We start from the raw sequence: 25,780 nt of genomic DNA on the forward strand, positions 1-25,780 counted from the left end.
ACACGGAGGCCCCCTCTCTCTGTCACACGGAGACCCCCTCTCTGTCACACGGAGACCCCCTCTCTGTCACACGGAGACCCCCTCTCTGTCACACGGAGACCCCCTCTCTGTCACACCGAGACCCCCTCTCTGTCACACCGAGACCCCCTCTCTGTCACACCGAGACCCCACTCTCTGTCACACGGAGACCCCACTCTCTCTTGTCACACGGAGACCCCCCTTTCTCTGTCACTCGGAGGTCCCCCTCTCTCTGTCACACGGAGACCCCCTCTCTCTGTCACACGGTGTCCCCCTCTCTCTGTCACACGGAGACCTCGCTTTGTCACTCGGAGACCCCCTCTCTCTGTCACACGGAGACCCCCTCTCTGTCACACGGTGACCCCCTCTCTGTCACACGGAGACCCCCCTTTCTCTGTCACACAGAGGCCCCCCCTCTCTCTGTCACACAGAGACCCCCCCTCTCTCTGTCACACAGAGTCCCCCTCTCTCTGTCACACAGAGTCCCCCTCTCTCTGTCACACAGAGTCCCCCTCTCTCTGACACAGAGACCCCCCCTCTCTCTGTCACACTGTGTCCCCCTCTCTCTGTCACACGGAGACCTCGCTTTGTCACTCGGAGACCCTCTCTCTCTGTCACACGGAGACCCCCTCTCTCTGTCACAGAGACCCCCCCTCTCTCTGTCACAGTGTCCCCCTCACTCTGTCACACGGAGACCTCGCTTTGTCACACGGAGACCCCCTCTGTGTCACTCGGAGACCCCCTCACTCTGTCACACGGAGACCTCCCTCTCTCTGTCACACAGAGTCCCCCTCTCTCTGTCACACAGAGTCCCCCTCTCTCTGTCACAGAGACCCCCCTCTCTCTGTCACACTGTGTCCCCCTCTCTCTGTCACACGGAGACCTCGCTTTGTCACACGGAGACCCACTCTCTCTGTCACACGGAGAACCTCCTCCCTCTGTCACACGGAGACCCCCCTCTCTCTGTCACACGGAGACCCCCCTCTCTCTGTCACACGGTGACCCCCTCTCTCTGTCACACGGTGACCCCCCTCTCTCTGTCACACGGTGACCCCCCTCTCTCTGTCACACGGTGACCCCCCTCTCTCTGTCACACGGTGACCCCCCTCTCTCTGTCACACGGAGACCCCCTCTCTCTGTCACACGGAGACCCCCTCTCTCTGTCACACGGAGACCCCCTCTCTCTGTCACACGGAGACCCCCTCTCTCTGTCACACGGAGACCCCCTCTCTCTGTCACACGGAGACCCCCTCTCTGTCACACGGAGACCCCCTCTCTGTCACACGGAGACCCCCTCTCTCTGTCACAGGAGACCCCACTCTCTCTTGTCACACGGAGACCCCCCTTTCTCTGTCACTCGGAGGTCCCCCTCTCTCTGTCACACGGAGACCCCCTCTCTCTGTCACACGGTGTCCCCCTCTCTCTGTCACACGGAGACCCCCTCTCTCTGTCACTCGGAGACCCCCTCTCTCTGTCACTCGGAGACCCCCTCTTACACGGAGACCCCCTCTCTCTGTCACACGGAGACCCCCTCACTCTGTCACACGGTGACCCCATCTCTCTGTCACACAGAGACCCCCTCTCTCTGTCACACAGACCCCCCCTCTCTCTGTCACACTGTGTCCCCCTCACTCTGTCACACGGAGACCTCGCTTTGTCACTCGGAGACCCCCTCTCTCTGTCACACGGAGACCCCCTCTCTGTCACACGGTGACCCCCTCTCTGTCACACGGTGACCCCCTCTCTGTCACACGGTGACCCCCTCTGTCACACGGTGACCCCCTCTCTGTCACACGGTGACCCCCTCTCTGTCACACGGAGACCCCCCTTTCTCTGTCACACAGAGACCCCCCTCTCTCTGTCACACAGAGTCCCCCTCTCTCTGTCACACAAAGTCCCCCTCTCTCTGTCACAGAGACCCCCCCTCTCTCTGTCACACTGTGTCCCCCTCTCTCTGTCACACGGAGACCTCGCTTTGTCACACGGAGATCACCTCTCTCTCTCACACGGAGACCCCCTCTCTCTGTCACACGGAGACCTCGCTTTGTCACACGGAGACCCCCTCTCTCTGTCACACGGAGAACCCCCTCCCTCTGTCACACGGAGACCCCCCTTTCTCTGTCACACAGAGACCCCCCTCTCTCTGTCACACAGAGTCCCCCTCTCTCTGTCACAGAGACCCCCCTCTCTCTGTCACACTGTGTCCCCCTCTCTCTGTCACACGGAGACCTCGCTTTGTCACACGGAGACCCCCTCTCTCTGTCACACGGAGAACCCCTCTCTCTGTTACACGGAGACCCCCTCTCTCTGTCACACGGAGGCCCCCTCTCTCTGTCACACGGAGACCCCCTCTCTCTGTCACACGGAGACCCCCTCTCTCTGTCACACGGAGACCCCCTCTCTCTGTCACACGGTGACGCCCTCTCTCTGTCACACGGTGACGCCCTCTCTGTCACACGGTGACCCCCTCTCTGTCACACGGTGACCCCCTCTCTCTGTCACACGGAGACCCCCCTTTCTCTGTCACACAGAGACCCCCCTCTCTCTGTCACACAGAGCCCCCTCTCTCTGTCACAGAGACCCCCCCTCTCTCTGTCACAGTGTCCCCCTCACTCTGTCACACGGAGACCTCGCTTTGTCACACGGAGACCCCCTCTGTGTCACTCGGAGACCCCCTCACTCTGTCACACGGTGACCCCCCTCTCTCTGTCACACAGAGTCCCCCTCTCTCTGTCACAGAGACCCCCCTCTCTCTGTCACACTGTGTCCCCCTCTCTCTGTCACACGGAGACCTCGCTTTGTCACACGGAGACCCCCTCTCTCTGTCACACGGAGAACCCCTCTCTCTGTTACACGGAGACCCCCTCTCTCTGTCACACGGAGGCCCCCTCTCTCTGTCACACGGAGGCCCCCTCTCTCTGTCACACGGAGGCCCCCTCTCTCTGTCACACGGAGACCCCCTCTCTGTCACACGGAGACCCCCTCTCTGTCACACGGAGACCCCCTCTCTGTCACACCGAGACCCCACTCTCTGTCACACGGAGACCCCACTCTCTCTTGTCACACGGAGACCCCCCTTTCTCTGTCACTCGGAGGTCCCCCTCTCTCTGTCACACGGAGACCCCCTCTCTCTGTCACACGGTGTCCCCCTCTCTCTGTCACACGGAGACCTCGCTTTGTCACTCGGAGACCCCCTCTCTCTGTCACACGGAGACCCCCTCTCTGTCACACGGTGACCCCCTCTCTGTCACACGGAGACCCCCCTTTCTCTGTCACACAGAGGCCCCCCCTCTCTCTGTCACACAGAGACCCCCCCTCTCTCTGTCACACAGAGTCCCCCTCTCTCTGTCACACAGAGTCCCCCTCTCTCTGTCACACAGAGTCCCCCTCTCTCTGTCACACAGAGTCTCCCCCTCTCTCTGTCACACAGAGTCCCCCTCTCTCTGTCACACAGAGTCCCCCTCTCTCTGACACAGAGACCCCCCCTCTCTCTGTCACACTGTGTCCCCCTCTCTCTGTCACACGGAGACCTCGCTTTGTCACTCGGAGACCCTCTCTCTCTGTCACACGGAGACCCCCTCTCTCTGTCACAGAGACCCCCCCTCTCTCTGTCACAGTGTCCCCCTCACTCTGTCACACGGAGACCTCGCTTTGTCACACGGAGACCCCCTCTGTGTCACTCGGAGACCCCCTCACTCTGTCACACGGAGACCTCCCTCTCTCTGTCACACAGAGTCCCCCTCTCTCTGTCACACAGAGTCCCCCTCTCTCTGTCACAGAGATCCCCCTCTCTCTGTCACACTGTGTCCCCCTCTCTCTGTCACACGGAGACCTCGCTTTGTCACACGGAGACCCCCTCTCTCTGTCACACGGAGACCCCCTCTCTCTGTCACACGGAGACCCCCTCTCTCTGTCACACGGAGACCCCCTCTCTCTGTCACACGGAGACCCCCTCTCTCTGTCACACGGAGGCCCCCTCTCTCTGTCACACGGAGGCCCCCTCTCTCTGTCACACGGAGGCCCCCTCTCTCTGTCACACGGAGACCCCCTCTCATCACACGGAGACCCCCTCTCTGTCACACGGAGACCCCCTCTCTCTGTCACAGGAGACCCCACTCTCTCTTGTCACACGGAGACCCCCCTTTCTCTGTCACTCGGAGGTCCCCCTCTCTCTGTCACACGGAGACCCCCTCTCTCTGTCACACGGTGTCCCCCTCTCTCTGTCACACGGAGACCCCCTCTCTCTGTCACTCGGAGACCCCCTCTCTCTGTCACTCGGAGACCCCCTCTCTCTGTCACTCGGAGACCCCCTCTCTCTGTCACACGGAGGCCCCCTCTCTCTGTCACACGGAGACCCCCTCACTCTGTCACACGGTGACCCCATCTCTCTGTCACACAGAGACCCCCTCTCTCTGTCACACAGACCCCCCCTCTCTCTGTCACACTGTGTCCCCCTCACTCTGTCACACGGAGACCTCGCTTTGTCACTCGGAGACCCCCTCTCTCTGTCACACGGAGACCCCCTCTCTGTCACACGGTGACCCCCTCTCTGTCACACGGTGACCCCCTCTCTGTCACACGGTGACCCCCTCTCTGTCACACGGAGACCCCCCTTTCTCTGTCACACAGAGACCCCCCTCTCTCTGTCACACAGAGTCCCCCTCTCTCTGTCACACAAAGTCCCCCTCTCTCTGTCACACAGAGTCCCCCTCTCTCTGTCACAGAGACCCCCCCTCTCTCTGTCACACTGTGTCCCCCTCTCTCTGTCACACGGAGACCTCGCTTTGTCACACGGAGATCACCTCTCTCTCTCACACGGAGACCCCCTCTCTCTGTCACACGGAGACCTCGCTTTGTCACACGGAGACCCCCTCTCTCTGTCACACGGAGAACCCCCTCCCTCTGTCACACGGAGACCCCCCTTTCTCTGTCACACAGAGACCCCCCTCTCTCTGTCACACAGAGTACCCCTCTCTCTGTCACAGAGACCCCCCCTCTCTCTGTCAGTGTCCCCCTCACTCTGTCACACGGAGACCTCGCTTTGTCACTCGGAGACCCTCTCTCTCTGTCACACGGAGACCCCCTCTCTCTGTCACAGAGACCCCCCCTCTCTCTGTCACAGTGTCCCCCTCACTCTGTCACACGGAGACCTCGCTTTGTCACACGGAGACCCCCTCTGTGTCACTCGGAGACCCCCTCACTCTGTCACACGGAGACCTCCCTCTCTCTGTCACACAGAGTCCCCCTCTCTCTGTCACACAGAGTCCCCCTCTCTCTGTCACAGAGACCCCCCTCTCTCTGTCACACTGTGTCCCCCTCTCTCTGTCACACGGAGACCTCGCTTTGTCACACGGAGACCCACTCTCTCTGTCACACGGAGAACCTCCTCCCTCTGTCACACGGAGACCCCCCTCTCTCTGTCACACGGAGACCCCCCTCTCTCTGTCACACGGTGACCCCCTCTCTCTGTCACACGGTGACCCCCCTCTCTCTGTCACACGGTGACCCCCCTCTCTCTGTCACACGGTGACCCCCCTCTCTCTGTCACACGGTGACCCCCCTCTCTCTGTCACACGGAGACCCCCTCTCTCTGTCACACGGAGACCCCCTCTCTCTGTCACACGGAGACCCCCTCTCTCTGTCACACGGAGACCCCCTCTCTGTCACACGGAGACCCCCTCTCTGTCACACGGAGACCCCCTCTCTCTGTCACAGGAGACCCCACTCTCTCTTGTCACACGGAGACCCCCCTTTCTCTGTCACTCGGAGGTCCCCCTCTCTCTGTCACACGGAGACCCCCTCTCTCTGTCACACGGTGTCCCCCTCTCTCTGTCACACGGAGACCCCCTCTCTCTGTCACTCGGAGACCCCCTCTCTCTGTCACTCGGAGACCCCCTCTCTCTGTCACACGGAGACCCCCTCTCTCTGTCACACGGAGACCCCCTCACTCTGTCACACGGTGACCCCATCTCTCTGTCACACAGAGACCCCCTCTCTCTGTCACACAGACCCCCCCTCTCTCTGTCACTCGGAGACCCCCTCTCTCTGTCACTCGGAGACCCCCTCTCTCTGTCACACGGAGACCCCCTCTCTCTGTCACACGGAGACCCCCTCTCTGTCACACGGTGACCCCCTCTCTGTCACACGGTGACCCCCTCTGTCACACGGTGACCCCCTCTCTGTCACACGGTGACCCCCTCTCTGTCACACGGAGACCCCCCTTTCTCTGTCACACAGAGACCCCCCTCTCTCTGTCACACAGAGTCCCCCTCTCTCTGTCACACAAAGTCCCCCTCTCTCTGTCACAGAGACCCCCCCTCTCTCTGTCACACTGTGTCCCCCTCTCTCTGTCACACGGAGACCTCGCTTTGTCACACGGAGATCACCTCTCTCTCTCACACGGAGACCCCCTCTCTCTGTCACACGGAGACCTCGCTTTGTCACACGGAGACCCCCTCTCTCTGTCACACGGAGAACCCCCTCCCTCTGTCACACGGAGACCCCCCTTTCTCTGTCACACAGAGACCCCCCTCTCTCTGTCACACAGAGTCCCCCTCTCTCTGTCACAGAGACCCCCCTCTCTCTGTCACACTGTGTCCCCCTCTCTCTGTCACACGGAGACCTCGCTTTGTCACACGGAGACCCCCTCTCTCTGTCACACGGAGAACCCCTCTCTCTGTTACACGGAGACCCCCTCTCTCTGTCACACGGAGGCCCCCTCTCTCTGTCACACGGAGACCCCCTCTCTCTGTCACACGGAGACCCCCTCTCTCTGTCACACGGAGACCCCCTCTCTCTGTCACACGGTGACGCCCTCTCTCTGTCACACGGTGACGCCCTCTCTGTCACACGGTGACCCCCTCTCTGTCACACGGTGACCCCCTCTCTCTGTCACACGGAGACCCCCCTTTCTCTGTCACACAGAGACCCCCCTCTCTCTGTCACACAGAGTCCCCCTCTCTCTGTCACAGAGACCCCCCCTCTCTCTGTCACAGTGTCCCCCTCACTCTGTCACACGGAGACCTCGCTTTGTCACACGGAGACCCCCTCTGTGTCACTCGGAGACCCCCTCACTCTGTCACACGGTGACCCCCCTCTCTCTGTCACACAGAGTCCCCCTCTCTCTGTCACAGAGACCCCCCTCTCTCTGTCACACTGTGTCCCCCTCTCTCTGTCACACGGAGACCTCGCTTTGTCACACGGAGACCCCCTCTCTCTGTCACACGGAGAACCCCTCTCTCTGTTACACGGAGACCCCCTCTCTCTGTCACACGGAGGCCCCCTCTCTCTGTCACACGGAGGCCCCCTCTCTCTGTCACACGGAGACCCCCTCTCTGTCACACGGAGACCCCCTCTCTGTCACACGGAGACCCCCTCTCTGTCACACGGAGACCCCCTCTCTGTCACACGGAGACCCCCTCTCTGTCACACCGAGACCCCACTCTCTGTCACACGGAGACCCCACTCTCTCTTGTCACACGGAGACCCCCCTTTCTCTGTCACTCGGAGGTCCCCCTCTCTCTGTCACACGGAGACCCCCTCTCTCTGTCACACGGTGTCCCCCTCTCTCTGTCACACGGAGACCTCGCTTTGTCACTCGGAGACCCCCTCTCTCTGTCACACGGAGACCCCCTCTCTGTCACACGGTGACCCCCTCTCTGTCACACGGAGACCCCCCTTTCTCTGTCACACAGAGGCCCCCCCTCTCTCTGTCACACAGAGACCCCCCCTCTCTCTGTCACACAGAGTCCCCCTCTCTCTGTCACACAGAGTCTCCCCCTCTCTCTGTCACACAGAGTCCCCCTCTCTCTGTCACACAGAGTCCCCCTCTCTCTGACACAGAGACCCCCCCTCTCTCTGTCACACTGTGTCCCCCTCTCTCTGTCACACGGAGACCTCGCTTTGTCACTCGGAGACCCTCTCTCTCTGTCACACGGAGACCCCCTCTCTCTGTCACAGAGACCCCCCCTCTCTCTGTCACAGTGTCCCCCTCACTCTGTCACACGGAGACCTCGCTTTGTCACACGGAGACCCCCTCTGTGTCACTCGGAGACCCCCTCACTCTGTCACACGGAGACCTCCCTCTCTCTGTCACACAGAGTCCCCCTCTCTCTGTCACACAGAGTCCCCCTCTCTCTGTCACAGAGATCCCCCTCTCTCTGTCACACTGTGTCCCCCTCTCTCTGTCACACGGAGACCTCGCTTTGTCACACGGAGACCCCCTCTCTCTGTCACACGGAGACCCCCTCTCTCTGTCACACGGAGACCCCCTCTCTCTGTCACACAGAGACCCCCTCTCTCTGTCACACGGAGACCCCCTCTCTCTGTCACACGGAGGCCCCCTCTCTCTGTCACACGGAGGCCCCCTCTCTCTGTCACACGGAGGCCCCCTCTCTCTGTCACACGGAGACCCCCTCTCATCACACGGAGACCCCCTCTCTGTCACACGGAGACCCCCTCTCTCTGTCACAGGAGACCCCACTCTCTCTTGTCACACGGAGACCCCCCTTTCTCTGTCACTCGGAGGTCCCCCTCTCTCTGTCACACGGAGACCCCCTCTCTCTGTCACACGGTGTCCCCCTCTCTCTGTCACACGGAGACCCCCTCTCTCTGTCACTCGGAGACCCCCTCTCTCTGTCACTCGGAGACCCCCTCTCTCTGTCACTCGGAGACCCCCTCTCTCTGTCACTCGGAGACCCCCTCTCTCTGTCACACGGAGACCCCCTCTCTCTGTCACACGGAGACCCCCTCACTCTGTCACACGGTGACCCCATCTCTCTGTCACACAGAGACCCCCTCTCTCTGTCACACAGACCCCCCCTCTCTCTGTCACACTGTGTCCCCCTCACTCTGTCACACGGAGACCTCGCTTTGTCACTCGGAGACCCCCTCTCTCTGTCACACGGAGACCCCCTCTCTGTCACACGGTGACCCCCTCTCTGTCACACGGTGACCCCCTCTCTGTCACACGGTGACCCCCTCTCTGTCACACGGTGACCCCCTCTCTGTCACACGGAGACCCCCCTTTCTCTGTCACACAGAGACCCCCCTCTCTCTGTCACACAGAGTCCCCCTCTCTCTGTCACACAAAGTCCCCCTCTCTCTGTCACACAGAGTCCCCCTCTCTCTGTCACAGAGACCCCCCCTCTCTCTGTCACACTGTGTCCCCCTCTCTCTGTCACACGGAGACCTCGCTTTGTCACACGGAGATCACCTCTCTCTCTCACACGGAGACCCCCTCTCTCTGTCACACGGAGACCTCGCTTTGTCACACGGAGACCCCCTCTCTCTGTCACACGGAGAACCCCCTCCCTCTGTCACACGGAGACCCCCCTTTCTCTGTCACACAGAGACCCCCCTCTCTCTGTCACACAGAGTACCCCTCTCTCTGTCACAGAGACCCCCCCTCTCTCTGTCAGTGTCCCCCTCACTCTGTCACACGGAGACCTCGCTTTGTCACACGGAGACCTCCTCTGTGTCACTCGGAGACCCCCTCACTCTGTCACACGGAGACCCCCCTCTCTCTGTCACACAGAGTCCCCCTCTCTCTGTCACAGAGACCCCCCCTCTCTCTGTCACACTGTGTCCCCCTCTCTCTGTCACACGGAGACCTCGCTTTGTCACACGGAGACCCCCTCTCTCTGTCACACGGAGAACCTCCTCCATCTGTCACACGGAGACCCCCCTCTCTCTGTCACACGGTGACCCCCCTCTCTCTGTCACACGGTGACCCCCCTCTCTCTGTCACACGGTGACCCCCCTCTCTCTGTCACACGGTGACCCCCCTCTCTCTGTCACACGGTGACCCCCCTCTCTCTGTCACACGGAGACCCCCTCTCTCTGTCACACGGTGACGCCCTCTGTCACACGGTGACCCCCTCTCTGTCACACGGTGACCCCCTCTCTCTGTCACACGGAGACCCCCCTTTCTCTGTCACACGGAGACCCCCCTCTCTCTGTCACACAGAGTCCCCCTCTCTCTGTCACAGTGTCCCCTTCACTCTGTCACACGGAGACCTCGCTTTGTCACACCGAGACCCCTTCTGTGTCACTCGGAGACCCCCTCACTCTGTCACACGGAGACCCCCCTCTCTCTGTCACACAGAGTCCCCCTCTCTCTGTCACAGAGACCCCCCTCTCTCTGTCACACTGTGTCCCCCTCTCTCTGTCACACGGAGACCTCGCTTTGTCACACGGAGACCCCCTCTCTCTGTCACACAGAGTCCCCCTCTCTCTGTCACAGAGACCCCCCCTCTCTCTGTCACAGTGTCCCCTTCACTCTGTCACACGGAGACCTCGCTTTGTCACACCGAGACCCCCTCTGTGTCACTCGGAGACCCCCTCACTCTGTCACACGGAGACCTCGCTTTGTCACACGGAGATAACCTCTCTCTGTCACACGGAGACCCCCTCTCTCTGTCACACGGAGACCCCCTCTCTCTGTCACACGGAGACCCCCTCTCTCTGTCGCACGGTGACCCCCTCTCTCTGTCGCACGGTGACCCCCTCTCTCTGTCGCACGGAGACCCCCTCTCTCTGTCGCACGGTGACCCCCTCTCTCTGTCACACGGTGACCCCCTCTCTCTGTCACACGGAGACCCCCTCTCTCTGTCACACGGAGACCCCCTCTCTCGGTCACACGGAGACCTCGCTTTGTCACACGGAGATCACCTCTGTCACACGGAGATCACCTCTGTCACACGGAGATCACCTCTGTCACACGGAGATCACCTCTGTCACACGGAGATCCCCCTCTCTCTGTCAGAGTCCCCCTCTCTCTGTCAGAGTCCCCCTCTCTCTGTCAGAGTCCCCCTCTCTCTGTCAGAGTCCCCCTCTCTCTGTCAAGAGTCCCCCTCTCTCTGTCAAGAGTCCCCCTCTCTCTGTCAAGAGTCCCCCTCTCTCTGTCAGAGTCCCCCTCTCTCTGTCAGAGTCCCCCTCTCTCTGTCAGAGTCCCCCTCTCTCTGTCAGAGTCCCCCTCTCTCTGTCAGAGTCCCCCTCTCTCTGTCAGAGTCCCCCTCTCTCTGTCAGAGTCCCCCTCTCTCTGTCAGAGTCCCCCTCTCTCTGTCAGAGTCCCCTTCTCTCAGTCACACGAAGACCCACTCTCTTTGTCACACGGTGACCTCGCTTTGTCGCACGGAGACCCCCCCCTCTCTGTCACACAGAGGCCCCCTCTCTCTGTCACATGGAGACCCCCCTCTCTCTGTCACAGAGACCCCCCCTCTCTCTGTCACAGAGACCCCCCTCTCTCTGTCACAGAGACCCCCCTCTCTCTGTCACAGAGACCCCCCCTCTCTCTGTCACAGAGACCCCCCTCTCTCTGTCACAGAGACCCCCCCTCTCTCTGTCACACGGAGACCCCCTCTCTCAGTCACACGAAGACCCACTCTCTTTGTCACACGGTGACCTCGCTTTGTCGCACGGAGACCCCCCTCTCTGTCACACAGAGGCCCCCTCTCTGTCACACAGAGGCCCCCTCTCTGTCACACAGAGGCCCCCTCTCTGTCACACAGAGGCCCCCTCTCTGTCACACAGAGGCCCCCTCTCTGTCACACAGAGGCCCCTTCTCTCAGTCACACGAAGACCCACTCTCTTTGTCACACGGTGACCTCGCTTTGTCGCACGGAGACCCCCCCCTCTCTGTCACACAGAGGCCCCCTCTCTCTGTCACACGGTGACCCCCTCTCTCTGTCACACGGTGACCCCCTCTCTCCGTCACACGGAGACCTCGCTTTGTCACACGGAGATCACCTCTCTCACGCTCACGGGCCTTCAGCAGGACGGTGTTGTGGGAGCCTCACTGAGTTTCTTACCAGCTAATAGGGGCTGCAGCACAGTCCGCCCATCAGGTCCGATAGCAGTGAATCCAAGCGCCAGAGGGGGCTGTCGGTAGGTGGTAGCATTGGCACTATGGACGGACGAGGCTGAGGAGACCAGTGGGATGGAGGATTGCACTCCTGCTGTGGACGGAATGTATGTGATCCTGTTGAAAAAGAGCCAGCTCTAGTGAGCAGGGTTTGAGTTCCATTTTTACAGCGTCATTCATCACCACAACCCTTCCGAAGTGTTCCAAACACAGCAGATGATATATGTTTGATGCGAGGTCACTATTATAGAAAAGGGAAAGTCATCTTATCGTGCAGCGCTCCCTCAGTACTGACCCTCTGACAGTGCAGCGCTCCCTCAGTACTGACCCTCTGACAGTGCAGCGCTCCCTCAGTACTGACCCTCTGACAGTGCAGCACTCCCTCAGTACTGACCCTCTGACAGTGCAGCACTCCCTCAGTACTGACCCTCTGACAGTGCAGCGCTCCCTCAGTACTGACCCTCTGACAGTGCAGCACTCCCTCAGTACTGACCCTCTGACAGTGCAGCGCTCCCTCAGTACTGACCCTCTGACAGTGCAGCGCTCCCTCAGTACTGACCCTCTGACAGTGCAGCACTCCCTCAGTACTGACCCTCTGACAGTGCAGCACTCCCTCAGTACTGACCCTCTGACAGTGCTGCACTCTCTCAGTACTGACCCTCTCACAGTGCAGCACTCCCTCAGTACTGACCCTCTGACAGTGCAGCACTCCCTCAGTATTGACCCTCTGACAGTGCAGCTCTCCCTCAGTACTGACCCTCTGACAGTGCAGCATTCCCTCAGTACTGACCCTCTGACAGAGCAGCTCTCCCTCAGTACTGACCCTCTGACTGTGCAGCACTCCCTCAGCACTGACCATCTGACAGTGCTGCACTCTCTCAGTACTGACCCTCTCACAGTGCAGCACTCCCTCAGTACTGACCCTCCGAGGGGGCTTCCAGCAATGGGGATGTGCTGAGAAGCCGCACACCAGATGGCTCTCCTCCCACAAACCTGAAAAATAGGTTCCTATTGCCTGAACAACACCCGCAAACACCAAAAAGCATCCCCAACCACGAGCACAAAACAACACGACAGAGAGAAAAATGCCAAACAGCAGCCACTCCAGAGAATGGGTGGAAATCAGGAGGATGAAAAGCCTGGACAAGCAAGTGACCGAGCCGGCCGACACACGACGCAGCGAAACCCGGGCCTCAGCAGAGCAAAGGGGACTGGCCCACTGCACAAAAAGCCCCGCCACCCCAGGGAGGGGGGGGGGGGGGGGCATGTTTATCTCAATTGAGAATTGAGAGAACATCGGGAAGAGACCCAAAGTCGGCATCCAAGCTGCGGTGAAGGGTGCGGTTGCTGAAGCGATGGCGACCATGCAGGTGGTCCTGGATAAGGCAGAAAGGTGATTGGAAGCCCAGGAAGAATCGATCAAGGATCTGGAAAAGGCTGCCACAGACATGGGTGACCGGATCGTCACCCTGGAGAAGGAGGTGGCAAGGCTGGTCACGATCCAAGGCAGGTAGCACTTCTTCACGGCCCCTGCGGCGCGGTCACGTGCGTCTCGGAGAACGGACGAGAGAGGCAACAGCAAGGGCAGCAATGAAGAGCAACAGAATATATCGACCACTGTTAGGATATTGTCTGTCTGTCCTGTGTTCCCTTTTTAATCCCCGTCCTGCTGCCTGTTTTGATCAACATTTCTGTTTAAATTGGAGTCTTTGGACACTGGGAAAATCTCCCCTTTCAGATAGGCTGATCTGAAAACATCCCCTTCAGGTTCTGTGGCTGAAACCGTGATGTTGTTTGATAGACTTGGTAAGCAGCCAATTAATGCAGAGAATATTTTTCAACTTTCTCCTATTGCGGCCTGTGGTTGGTGAAGTCAGTCGGAAACTTTCAAGGAAGGAGGTTCACAAAAATGATCCCTGGAGCTTGTCTTATGAGGAACGGTTGAAGACTCTACGTCTGTACTCGTTGGAGTTTAGAAGGATGAGGGGGGATCTTATTGAAACTTACAGGGGACTGCGAGGCCTGGATAGAGTGGATGTGGAGAGGATGTTTCCACTTGTAGGAAAAACTAGAAACAGAGGACACCATCTCAGACTAAAGGGGCGATCCTTTAAAACAGAGATGAGGAGGAATTTCTTCAGCTAGAGGCAGGTGAATCTGTGGAACTCTTTACCGCAGAAGTCTGTGGAGACCAATTCATTGAGTGTCTTTAAGACAGAGATAGATAGGTTCTTGATTAATAAGGGGATCAGGGGTTATGAGGAGAAGGCAGGAGAATGGGGATGAGAAAAATGTCAGCCATGATTGAATGGCGGAGCAGACTCGATGGGCCGAGTGGCCTAATTCTGCTTCAATGTCTTATGGTCTTGAGGCGGCCCTTCAGGAGAGTGCCACCTTTTGTTCAGTTTTGTTGAGCAGCCAGGGAACAAGGAACCCGAAGTCTCCTCTCTCTCGGAGCTGTACGATTTTAAGAACCATTGTAGCCAAATCCTTGAAGACGTTCCTGTGTTAAAGGACCATAGACACCAACAGGTCTGGGAAAAAGATCTGGGAAAGTACAAGTTTTCCCAAAGCTCAGTAACCTTCGAATTGTGATGTGGAGATGCCGGCATTGAACTGGGGTGAGCACAGTAAGAAGTCTAAGGTGGGAGCATTTGTGATAAAGCCGCCAAGTCCTGTACAGGAATCAGGCAACTAAAAGCTACAAAATCCAGGACCAGAGTTGTATTGCCCTCATAGGGAGGCGAAAGTTCCATCTGGTGGTAGAAATGCAGAAGTGCACTGACCTGATCATCCTGTGCACAGCACCATCTGCTGACCGGCGACAAGAACTGCACTGACCAGGAATTCTTAGGTGAAACACCATCTGGTGGTTGAAGGACAGAACTGCGCCAACCTGAACCTCTCGAGTAAACCGGTTTCCCAGAAACTGCAACTACAGAGTGAAGACTCATCTCAGACCGACCCCCTTTTATTCCTGTGTTATTTTATTCCCTGCCGATCCTTACCTGGTGTTTGCCTTGTGTGTGTCTGGGCAGAGGGTGGGACGGGATCTTGCGATTAGGTAGTCTGGTAGACAGTTATCCTGTTATTGCCTTCTATGTTCATCTTTTCTCCTTTTTATTAATAAATGGTTTGTTAATATTCTATTTATAAATCTGGTATCTGTAATGATTGGAGCGGTCAAGGGTTCAAAGATCTTCGGAAAACACGAATTATTGGTTAATTCACTTATGTTGGGGCTCTGGGGCCTGTGGGGATGGAATTGACCGTGCACTCACCCAGGGTCACATTTTATGTCAGGGATTTCCGCCATGGTCTTCTTTACAAACTCCGTGTCCTCCCAGTTGGGAGCATACATGTTCACCAGGAGTACTGGTGCCCGGCCCAGGACACCACTGATTATGATGTCAGAACACCACTTTGTGCAGGATTGTACTGTCTCGTTCTGGGGACGAGAGCAGAAAGAGAAGGAGATATGAACCAGTGCAGCAAAGCGCATGAGAAGGCGAGGGAATGGCAGACAAGAAGCCCAGGGATTGGGTGACGGGAGGACGCACAGCTAGCCCCGGGAGGAGGGCCACCACACTAGCGAGGTAGCTAGCATCGTGAGGTGTGCAGGAGAGAGAGGCCGCGAGGCTTCCCCCACACCATTTGGGGTGTGGGGGCAGACATTGGGAATGGGTGGACAAACAGGGGGCAGGGAGAAGGGGGAGCAGCTGCAGGGCAGGGGGGGAGAAAAGAGGACTGAGGGCAGTGGAGATAACACCACAGGGGGGAGATAGGTAAAGAAAAACAGAGGGCTTCAGGCCAACTACAACAGGCCATAAAATGGTGCTGCAAGCAACCACTTTGGAGGGTCCGTGAACAAAGGGAAACAGTGCAGGAGGCGGCCATTTGGCCCATCGAGTCTGCAGCGAGCTTCGAAAGACCACCCCTACCCAGGCCCAACCCCTACCCTATCCTGCAATCTCACCCTAAGGAGCAATTTAGCATGGCCAATCCACCTAACCTGCACATTTTGGGATTGTGGGAGGAAACTGGAGCACCCGAAGGAAACCCATGCAGACACGGGGAGAACGTGCAGACTCCGCACAGACAGTGACCCGAGGTAGGAATTGAACTCGGGTCCCTGGTGCTGAGACCCAGGGCAAACTCACAGTTGGCGGCCATGTTAGGTGCCACCTGGACAAAGGGAAACCCCGGAGTGCAGGGGCCCTACCTCATGTGGAGAACAGTGCCTGCAGCCATCGTAGACAGCCTCCGAACAAATGGAAACCCTGGAGTGCAGGGGTGCGTCCACCAGGCAAGTATGGTTAATCCCTCAGGAACGGGGGGGCGGCGGGGGGCACAAAAAACCCCACCAGGATAGTCACCTGGAATGTCAGGGGACTTAACGGCCCAGTGAAACGATCCAGCGTCTTCACCCACCTGAAAAATATGAAAGCCGACATAGTCTTCCTCCAAGAGACACACCTGAGAGAGCAGAACCGACTGTGGATAAGAAAGGGCTGGGTGGGACAGACAGACCTACCATTCCTGTTACGGGACGAGGGCTAGGGCTGTAGCCATACTGTTCAATAAGAGGACGATGTTTACTGCGACGAGCACGGTACGTCATGGTCAGCGGTGTCCTGGACGGAGCACCGGTAGGCCTGGTGAACATGTATGTTCCCAACTGGAAGGACACGGAGTTTGTAAAGAAGACCATGGGGGAAATCCCCGACATAGACACACACCGACAGATCATGGAGGGGGTGGGGTGGAGACTTTAACTGTGTACAGGACCCACAGACGGACAAATCGAATCCCAAAGCAGGAAATTGGTGCTTCCAGGGCGAGTAAGAGCGGAATATTCTGCAATTGTAATCTCCGACCACGCTCCACATTATATGGATGTGAGGTTGGAGACGGGTCGTGCCCAACGCCCCACATGGAGGCTGGACAGGGACCTACTGGCTGACAAGGCTTTCTGTGAGAAAATATCAGAGGCCATAGACGAGTATGTTACTAACAACCGTAATGGGGAGGTCTCACCCTCCTTATTCTGGGAGGCGCTGAAGGCTGCGATCAGGGGTGAAATTATAGTTTACAAAGCATAGAGAGATAGGGAAGAGAGGGTGGCCAGACAACTCCATACTGGTGGACCGCTGATATTCCGAGGCCCCGACCATAGATCGACTTTGAGCTGTTCTCCACGAGGAAAGCAGTGTACCAACTCCACCGGGCAGGGGATTCCTTGTACGAACACGGATATAAAACCAACCGCCTGCTGACTCACCAGCTGAGAAAGCAGGCAGCCACGAGGGAAATCGCCCAGAATAGGGACAGCAAAGGCATCTTGGTAGCGGAGCCGGATAAGATCAATAAAGCATTCGAGTCCTTCTACCTGGGGCTGTACTCCTCCGAGTCCCCAGCAGGGATGAAGCAGTTCCTCGATGGACTGGAGATGCCAGTCTTGGGGGAGGATAGGAGAGGGGGCATGGAAACACTACTAGAACTGGGACAAGTTATGGAGAGTATAAGCTCCATGCAGGCGAGGAAGACGCCTGGATCGGACGGTTTCCCGGTGGACCTCTACAAACCTTTGCGACAGCTCTGGCCCCGCACATAGAATTTACAGTACAGAAGGAGGCCATTCAGCCCATCGAGTCTGCACCGGCTCTTGGATCTAACCAAGATCCACACCTCCACCCTATTCCCAGAACCCAGTAACCCCACCCAGCACTAAGGGCAATTCTGGACACTAGGGGCAATTTAGCACGGCCAATCCACCTAACCTGCACATCTTTGGACTGTGGGAGGAAACCGGAGCACCCGGAGGAAACCCACGCAGACACGGGGAGAACGTGCAGACTCCGCACAGACAGTGACCCAAGCCTGGAATCGAACCTGGGACCCTGGAGCTGTGAAGCAATTGTGCTATCCACTGTGCTACCGTGCTGCACCTGTGGGGGACGTTGACAGACTCGAGGGCGAGGGGCACACTGCCACCTACACAAGCCTCAATCTCACTAATACTCAAGAAAGGCAAAGATCCAACAGAATGCTGTTCCTACAGACCCATCTCACTACTAAACCTAGACGTGAAAACCTGGCCAAGATCTTAACCAAAAGGCTGGAGGACTGCGTGCCAGAGGTGGTAGCAGAAGATCAAACGGGCTTTGTCAAGAATAGACAGCTAACATCTAACCTCAGCCGCCTGCTGAACGTGATCATGACACCATCCGGGGATAGAACATTTGAGGTGATTGTCTCCCTGGACACAGAAAAGGCCTTCGACAGAGTCGAATTGAAATACCTCATAGAGGAACTGGAGACGTTCGGGCTTGGAGCAGGGTTCACCGCCTGGTGAAACTCCTGCACAACGCTCCCAAAGCGAGCGTACGGATAAACAACACCAGGTCTAAGTCCTTCCAGCTGCACCGAGACACATGGCAGGGTTGTCCGTTATCCCCGCTGCTGTTCGCCCTGGCGATCAAACCACTAGCGATGGCACTTAGGGCGACAAAGAACTGGAAAGGGATCTGAAGAGGAGACAGAGAGCACAGAGTCTCGCTCTATGTGGATGACCTTCTCCTTTACATCTCGGAACCTCCAGCAGTGCAGCACTCGCTCAGTACAGGCCCACCAACAGGGGGGCGCTCCCTCATTATTGACCCTCTGACATTGCAGCACTCCCCGGCAGTTCAGCACACCCTCAGTCCTGGGCTGCAGAATGTGTAGCGCTCCCTCACTAGTGACCCTCTGACAGTGCAGACTTCCCTCAGAACTGCCCCTCTGACTGCACAGCACCTGCCCGGTGCTGACCCGGACAGTTCAGCATGCCCTCAGTACTGACCGTCCGCCAGGGCAGACCCTCCAACGGTGCAGTGATCCCTCAGTACTGAGCCTCAGAACTGATCCTCACAGCTCAGCGCTCACTCAATGCTGACCGTCTGATAGTGGTTCCATCCCTCAGTCCTGAGCCTCTGACAGTGCAGCGCTCCGTCATTCGTGACCCTCTGACAGTGCAGCACTCCCTCAGTACTGATCCTCTGACACTGCAGCGCTCCCTCAGTGCTGACCTTCTGACAGTGCAGCACTCCCTCAGTACTGACCCTCTAACAGTGCAGCACTCCATCAGTACTGACCCTCTGACACTGCAGCGCTCCCTCAGTGCTGACCTTCTGACAGTGCAGCACTCCCTCAGTACTGACCCTGACAGTGCAGCGCTCCTTCAGTACTGAATCTCTGACAGTGCAGCAGTCCCTCAGTACTGACCCTCTGACAGTGCAGCACTCCCTCAGTACTGACCCTCTGACAGTACAGGGCTCCCACAGTACTGACCCTCTGACACTGAAGCACTCCCTCAGTACCGACCCTATGATAGTGCAGCACTCCCTCAGTACTGACCCTCTGACAGTGCAGCACTCCCTCAGTACTGACCCTCTGACAGTGCAGCACTCCCTCAGTACTGACACTCTGACAGTGCAGTGCTCCCTCAGTAGACTCAGAAGAGTCATAGATGTCTACAGCATGGAAACAGGCCCTTCGGCCCAGCTTGTCCATGCCGCCCAGTTTCTATCACTAAGCTAGTTCCACTTGCCCGCATTTGGCCCATATCCCTCTATACCCACCCTGCCCATGTAACTGTCTAACTGTTTTTTAAAGGAAAAAAATCGTACCCGCCTCTACCACTGCCCCTGGCAGCCCGTTCCAGATGCTCACCACCCTCGGTGTGAAAAGATTTCCCCTCGGGCCTCTTTTGTATCTCTCCCCTTAAACCTATGCCCTCTAGTTCCAGACTCCTCTACCTTTGGGAAATGATGTTGACTATCTACCTTATCTATGCTCCTCATTATTTTATAGACCTCTCTAAGATCACCCCTAAGCCTCCTACGCTCCAGCGAAATAGGTCCCAGCCTATCCAGCCTCTCCTTCGAGCTCAGACCATCAAGTCCCTGTAGCATCCTTGTAGGTCTCTTCTGCACTCTTTCTAATTTAACAATATCCTTCCTATAATAGGGTGACCAGAACTGAACACAGTATTCCATGTGTGGTCTTACCAATGTCTTGTACAACTTCAATAAGATGTCTCAACTCCAGTAGTCAATGTTCTGACCAATAAAACCTAGCATGTTGAATGCCTTCTTCACCACCCTGGCCATATGCGACTCCACCTTTAGGGAGCTATGAACCTGTATTCCTAGATCTCTTTCTTCTGTAACTCTCCCCAACTCCCTACCATTAACTGAATAGGTCCTGCCCTGATTTGATCGACCAAAATGCATCACCTCACATTTATCCAAATTAAACTTCCTCTGCCATTCATCGGCCTACTGGCCCAATTGGTCAAGATCCTGTTGCAACCTTATACAACCTTCTTCATTATCCACTACGCCACCAATCTTGGTGTCATCTGCAAACTTACTAACCATGCCTCCTACAATCTCATCCAAATCATTAATATATATAACAAATAACAGTGGATCCAGCACCGATCCCTGAGGCACACGGCTGGTCACAGGCCTCCAGTTTGAAAAACAATCCTCCACAACCACCCTCTGTCTTCTGTCGTCCAGCCAATTTTGTATCCAATTGGTTACCTCGCCCTGGATTCCGTGAGTCTTAACTTTTTGCAACAACCAACCAGGCGGTATTTTGTCAAAGGCAATGCTAAAGTCCATGTAGACAACATTGACTGCGCTGCCTCATCTACCTTCTTCGTCATCCCTTCAAAAAGGTACAGACCCTCTAACAGTGCAGCGCTCTCTCAGTACTGACCCTCTGACAGTGCAGCACTCCCTCAGTACTGACTCTCTGACAGTGCAGCACTCCCTCAGTACTGGCCCTCTGACAGTGCAGCACTTCCTCAGTACTGACCCTCTGAAAGTGCAGCACTCCCTCAGTACTGACCCTCTCAGTGCAGCGCTCGCTCAGTACTGACCCTCTGACAGTGCGGCACTCCCTCTACTGACCGTCTCACAGTGCAGCACTCCCTCAGTACTGACCCTCTGACAGTGCAGCACTCCCTCAGTACTGACCCTCTGACAGTGCAGCACTCCCTCAGTACTGACCCTCTGACAGTGCAGCACTCCCTCAGTACTGACCCTCTGACAGTGCAGCACTCCCTCAGTACTGACTCTCCGACAGTGCAGTACTCTCTCAGTGCTGACCCTCTCACAGTGCAGCACTCCCTCAATACAGACCCTCTGACAGCGCAGTACTCCCTCAGTACTGACCCTCTGACAGCGCAGTACTCCCTCAGTACTGACCCTCTGACAGTGCAGCACTCCCCCTCTCACAGTGCAGAACTCCCTCAATACTGACCCTCCGACAGTGCAGTACTCTCTCAGTACTGACCCTCCGACAGTGCAGCAGTCCCTCAATACTGACCCTCTGCAGCGCTCCCTCAGTACTGACCCTCTGACAGTGCAGCACTCCCTCAATACTGACCCTCTGACAGTGCAGCACTCCCTCAGTACTGATCCTCTGACAGTGCAGCGCTCCCTCAGTACTGACCCTCCGACAGTGCAGCACTCCCTCAGTGCTGACCCTCTGACAGTACAGCACTCCCTCAGTGCTGACCCTCTGACAGTGCAGCACTCCCCCTCTCACAGTGCAGCACTCCCTCAATACTGATCCTCTGACAGTGCAGCGCTCCCTCAGTACTGACCCTCTGACAGTGCAGCACTCCCTCAGTACTGACCCTCTGACAGTGCAGCACTCCCTCAGTACTGACCCACTGACAGTGCAGCACTCCCTCAGTACTGACCCTCTGACAGTGCAGCACTCCCTCAGTACTGACACTCTCACAGTGCAGCGCTCCCTCAGTACTGACCCTCTGACAGTGCAGCACTCCCTCAGTACTGATCCTCTGATAGTGCAGCGCTCCCTCAGTACTGACCCTCCGACAGTGCAGCACTCTCTCAGTACTGACCCTCCGACAGTGCAGCACTCCCTCAATACTGACCCTCCGACAGTGCAGCACTCCCTCAATACTGACCCTCTGACAGTGCAGCGCTCCCTCAGTACTGACCCTCTGACAGTGCAGCACTCCCTCAGTACTGACCCTCTGACAGTGCAGCGCTCCCTCAGTACTGACTCTCTGACAGTGCAGCGCTCCCTCAGTACTGACCCTCTGACAGTGCAGCACTCCCTCAGTACTGACCCTCTAACAGTGCAGCACTCCCTCAGTACTGACTCTCTCACAGTGCAGCGCTCCCTCAGTACTGACCCTCTGACAGTGCCGCACTCCCTCAGTACTGACCCCCTGACAGTGCAGCACTCCCTCAGTACTGACCCACTGACAGTGCAGCACTCCCTCAGTACTGACCCTCTGACAGTGCAGCACTCCCTCAGTACTGACACTCTCACAGTGCAGCACTCCCTCAGTATTGACCGTCTAACAGTGCAGCACTCCCTCAGTACTGACTCTCTCACAGTGCAGCACTCCCTCAATAATGGCAATGTCGGCCAGGATTATGGGTTCAATCCCTGGAGCTGGTCTTGAACACATAACTTTCTGGCTTTACCCGGAATATGCCGGCCACTGAGATCCAGTTGAGATAGCTACCGAGGTCTTGTGGGAAGGGGAGAGGGAGAGGGTGAAATGGAGAGCCCCCCCCCCACACTTGCTGAGCAGCACTGTTACCTGTTTGCCGTTGGAAGCAGCATCTTCTGTTGGTGGCTGGAAGTGGCCATCACAGCTGTGGCCATGGTTGGGTAGCTGGTGTGGAGCGCTGGACAGGCTGACTGCTGCACCGGAGCCTGCAAACTGACCTGTTGCTGCACCACAGGGAGCGGAGCGATCTGGATAATCTGCCAGGGCACCAAGCACACACGAGTGAAAACACAGCATGGCACACATCATCTCAACCCACCCGGGTTCACCACACTCCATCTAACCCCAATGGTGAGACCCCCTCCTCACATCATCTCAATCCACCCGGGTTCACCACACTCCATCTAACCCAATGGTGAGACCCCCTCCTCACATCATCTCAATCCACCCGGGATCCTCACACTCCACCCAACCTCAATGGTGAGACCCCCTCCTCACATCATCTCAATCCACCCGGGTTCACCACACTCCATCTAACCCCAATGGTGAGACCCCCTCCTCACATCATCTCAATCCACCCGGGTTCACCACACTCCATCTAACCCCAATGGTGAGACCCCCTCCTCACATCATCTCAATCCACCCGGGTTCACCACACTCCATCTAACCCCAATGGTGAGACCCCCCCCTCCTCACGTCATCTCAATCCACCCGGGTTCACCACGCTCCATCTAAGCCCAATGGTGAGACCCCCTCCTCACATCATCTCAATCCACCCGGGTTCACCACACTCCATCTAACCCCAATGGTGAGGCCCCCTCCTCACATCATCTCAATCCACCCGGGTTCACCACACTCCATCTAACCCCAATGGTGAGACCCCCTCCTCACATCATCTCAATCCACCCGGGTTCAACACACTCCATCTAACCCCAATGGTGAGACCCCCTCCTCACATCATCTCAATCCACCCGGGTTCACCACACTCCATCTAACCCCAACGGTGAGACCCCCTCCTCACATCGCCTCAATCCCCCCGGGATCCTCACACTCCATCTAACCCCAATGGTGAGACCCCCTCCTCACATCATCTCAATCCACCCGGGTTCACCACACTCCATCTAACCCCAATGGTGAGACCCCCTCCTCACATCATCTCAATCCACCCGGGTTCACCACACTCCATCTAACCCCAATGGTGAGACCCCCTCCTCACATCATCTCAATCTACCCGGGTTCACCACACTCCATCTACCTGGGTTCACCACACTCCATCTAACCCCAATGGTGAGACCCCCTCCTCACATCATCTCAATCCACCCGGGTTCACCTCACTCCATCTAACCCCGATGGTGAGACCCCCTCCCCACATCATCTCAATCCACCCGGGTTCACAACACTCCACCCAACCCCAATGGTGAGACCCCCTCCTCACATCGTCTCAATGCACCCGGGTTCACCACACTCCAACTAACCCCAATGGTGAGACCCCCTTCTCACATCGTCTCAATCCACCCGGGTTCACCACACTCCATCTAACCCCAATGGTGAGACCCCCTCCTCACATCGCCTCAATCCACCCGGGATCCGCACACTCCACCCAACCCCAATGGTGAGACCCCCTCCTCACATCGCCTCAATCCACCCGGGTTCACCACACTCCACCCAACCCCAATGGTGAGACCCCCTCCTCACATCGCCTCAATCCACCCGGGTCACCACACTCCATCTAACCCCAATGGTGAGACCCCCTCCTCACATCGCCTCAATCCACCCGGGTTCACCACACTCCATCTAACCCCAATGGTGAGACCCCCTCCTCACATCGCCTCAATCCACCCGGGTTCACCACACTCCATCTAACCCCAATGGTGAGACCCCCTCCTCACATCGCCTCAATCCACCCGGGTTCACCACACTCCATCTAACCCCAATGGTGAGACCCCCTCCTCACATCGCCTCAATGCACCCGGGTTCACCACACTCCATCTAACCCCAATGGTGAGACCCCCTCCTCACATCGTCTCAATCCACCCGGGTTCACCACACTCCACTCAAACCCAATGGTGAGACCCCCTCCTCACATCGTCTCAATCCACCCGGGATCCTCACACTCCACCCAACCCCAATGGTGAGACCCCCTCCTCACATCGTCTCAATCCACCCGGGTTCACCACACTCCACCCAAACCCAATGATGAGACCCCCACCTCACATCGCCTCAATCCACCCGGGTTCACCACACTCCACCGAAGCCCAATGGTGAGACCCCCTCCTCACATCGTCTCAATCCACCCGGGTTCACCACACTCCACCCAAACCCAATGATGAGACCCCCACCTCACATCGCCTCAATCCACCCGGGTTCACCACACTCCACCGAAGCCCAATGGTGAGACCCCCTCCTCACATCATCTCAATCCACCCGGGTTAACCACACTCCATCTAACCCCAATGGTGAGACCCCCTCCTCACATCATCTCAATCCACCCGGGTTCACCACACTCCATCTAACCCCAATGGTGAGACCACCTCCTCACATCATCTCAATCCACCCGGGATCCTCACACTCCACCCAACCCCAATGGTGAGACCCCCTCCTCACATCATCTCAATCCACCCGGGTTCACCACACTCCATCTAACCCCAACGGTGAGACCCCCTCCTCACATCATCTCAATCCACCCGGGTTCACCACACTCCATCTAACCCCAATGGTGAGACCCCCTCCTCACATCATCTCAATCCACCCGGGTTCACCACACTCCATCTAACCCCAATGGTGAGACCCCCTCCTCACATCATTTCAATCCACCCGGGTTCACCACACTCCATCTAACCCCAATGGAGAGACCCCCTCCTCACATCATCTCAATCCACCCGGGTTCACCACACTCCATCTAACCCCAATGGTGAGACTCCCTCCTCACATCATCTCAATCCACCCGGGTTCACAACACTCTACCCAACCCCAATGGTGAGACCCCCTCCTCACATCGCCTCAATCCACCCGGGTTCACCACACTCCATCTAACCCCAATGGTGAGACCCCCTCCTCACATCGTCTCAATCCACCCGGGTTCACCACACTCCATCTAACCCCAATGGTGAGACCCCCTCCTCACATCATCTCAATCCACCCGGGTTCACCACACTCCACCCAACCCCAATGGTGAGACCCCCTCCTCACATCGTCTCAATCCACCCGGGTTCACCACACTCCACTCAAACCCAATGGTGAGACCCCCTCCTCACATCGTCTCAATCCACCCGGGATCCTCACACTCCACCCAACCCCAATGGTGAGACCCCCTCCTCACATCATCTCAATCCAGCCGGGTTCACCACACTCCA

The 25,780-nt window shown here is 57.2% G+C and overlaps 1 protein-coding gene across 1 annotated transcript in view; it reads right to left on the reverse strand.

Annotated features, from left to right (window-relative positions):
- Positions 1 to 25,780, reverse strand: part of LOC140387096 (protein capicua homolog) — a 509,424-nt gene that overhangs the window by 20,306 nt on the left and 463,338 nt on the right. Inside the window, 2 exon segments of the mRNA XM_072470105.1 lie at positions 11,829 to 11,998; positions 22,518 to 22,684. Of these exon segments, the coding sequence (XP_072326206.1) occupies positions 11,829 to 11,998; positions 22,518 to 22,684 (337 nt within the window).

The sequence above is a fragment of the Scyliorhinus torazame genome, chromosome 12 (genome assembly GCF_047496885.1).
Source record: "Scyliorhinus torazame isolate Kashiwa2021f chromosome 12, sScyTor2.1, whole genome shotgun sequence".
Taxonomy (NCBI): Eukaryota; Metazoa; Chordata; class Chondrichthyes; order Carcharhiniformes; family Scyliorhinidae; genus Scyliorhinus; species Scyliorhinus torazame.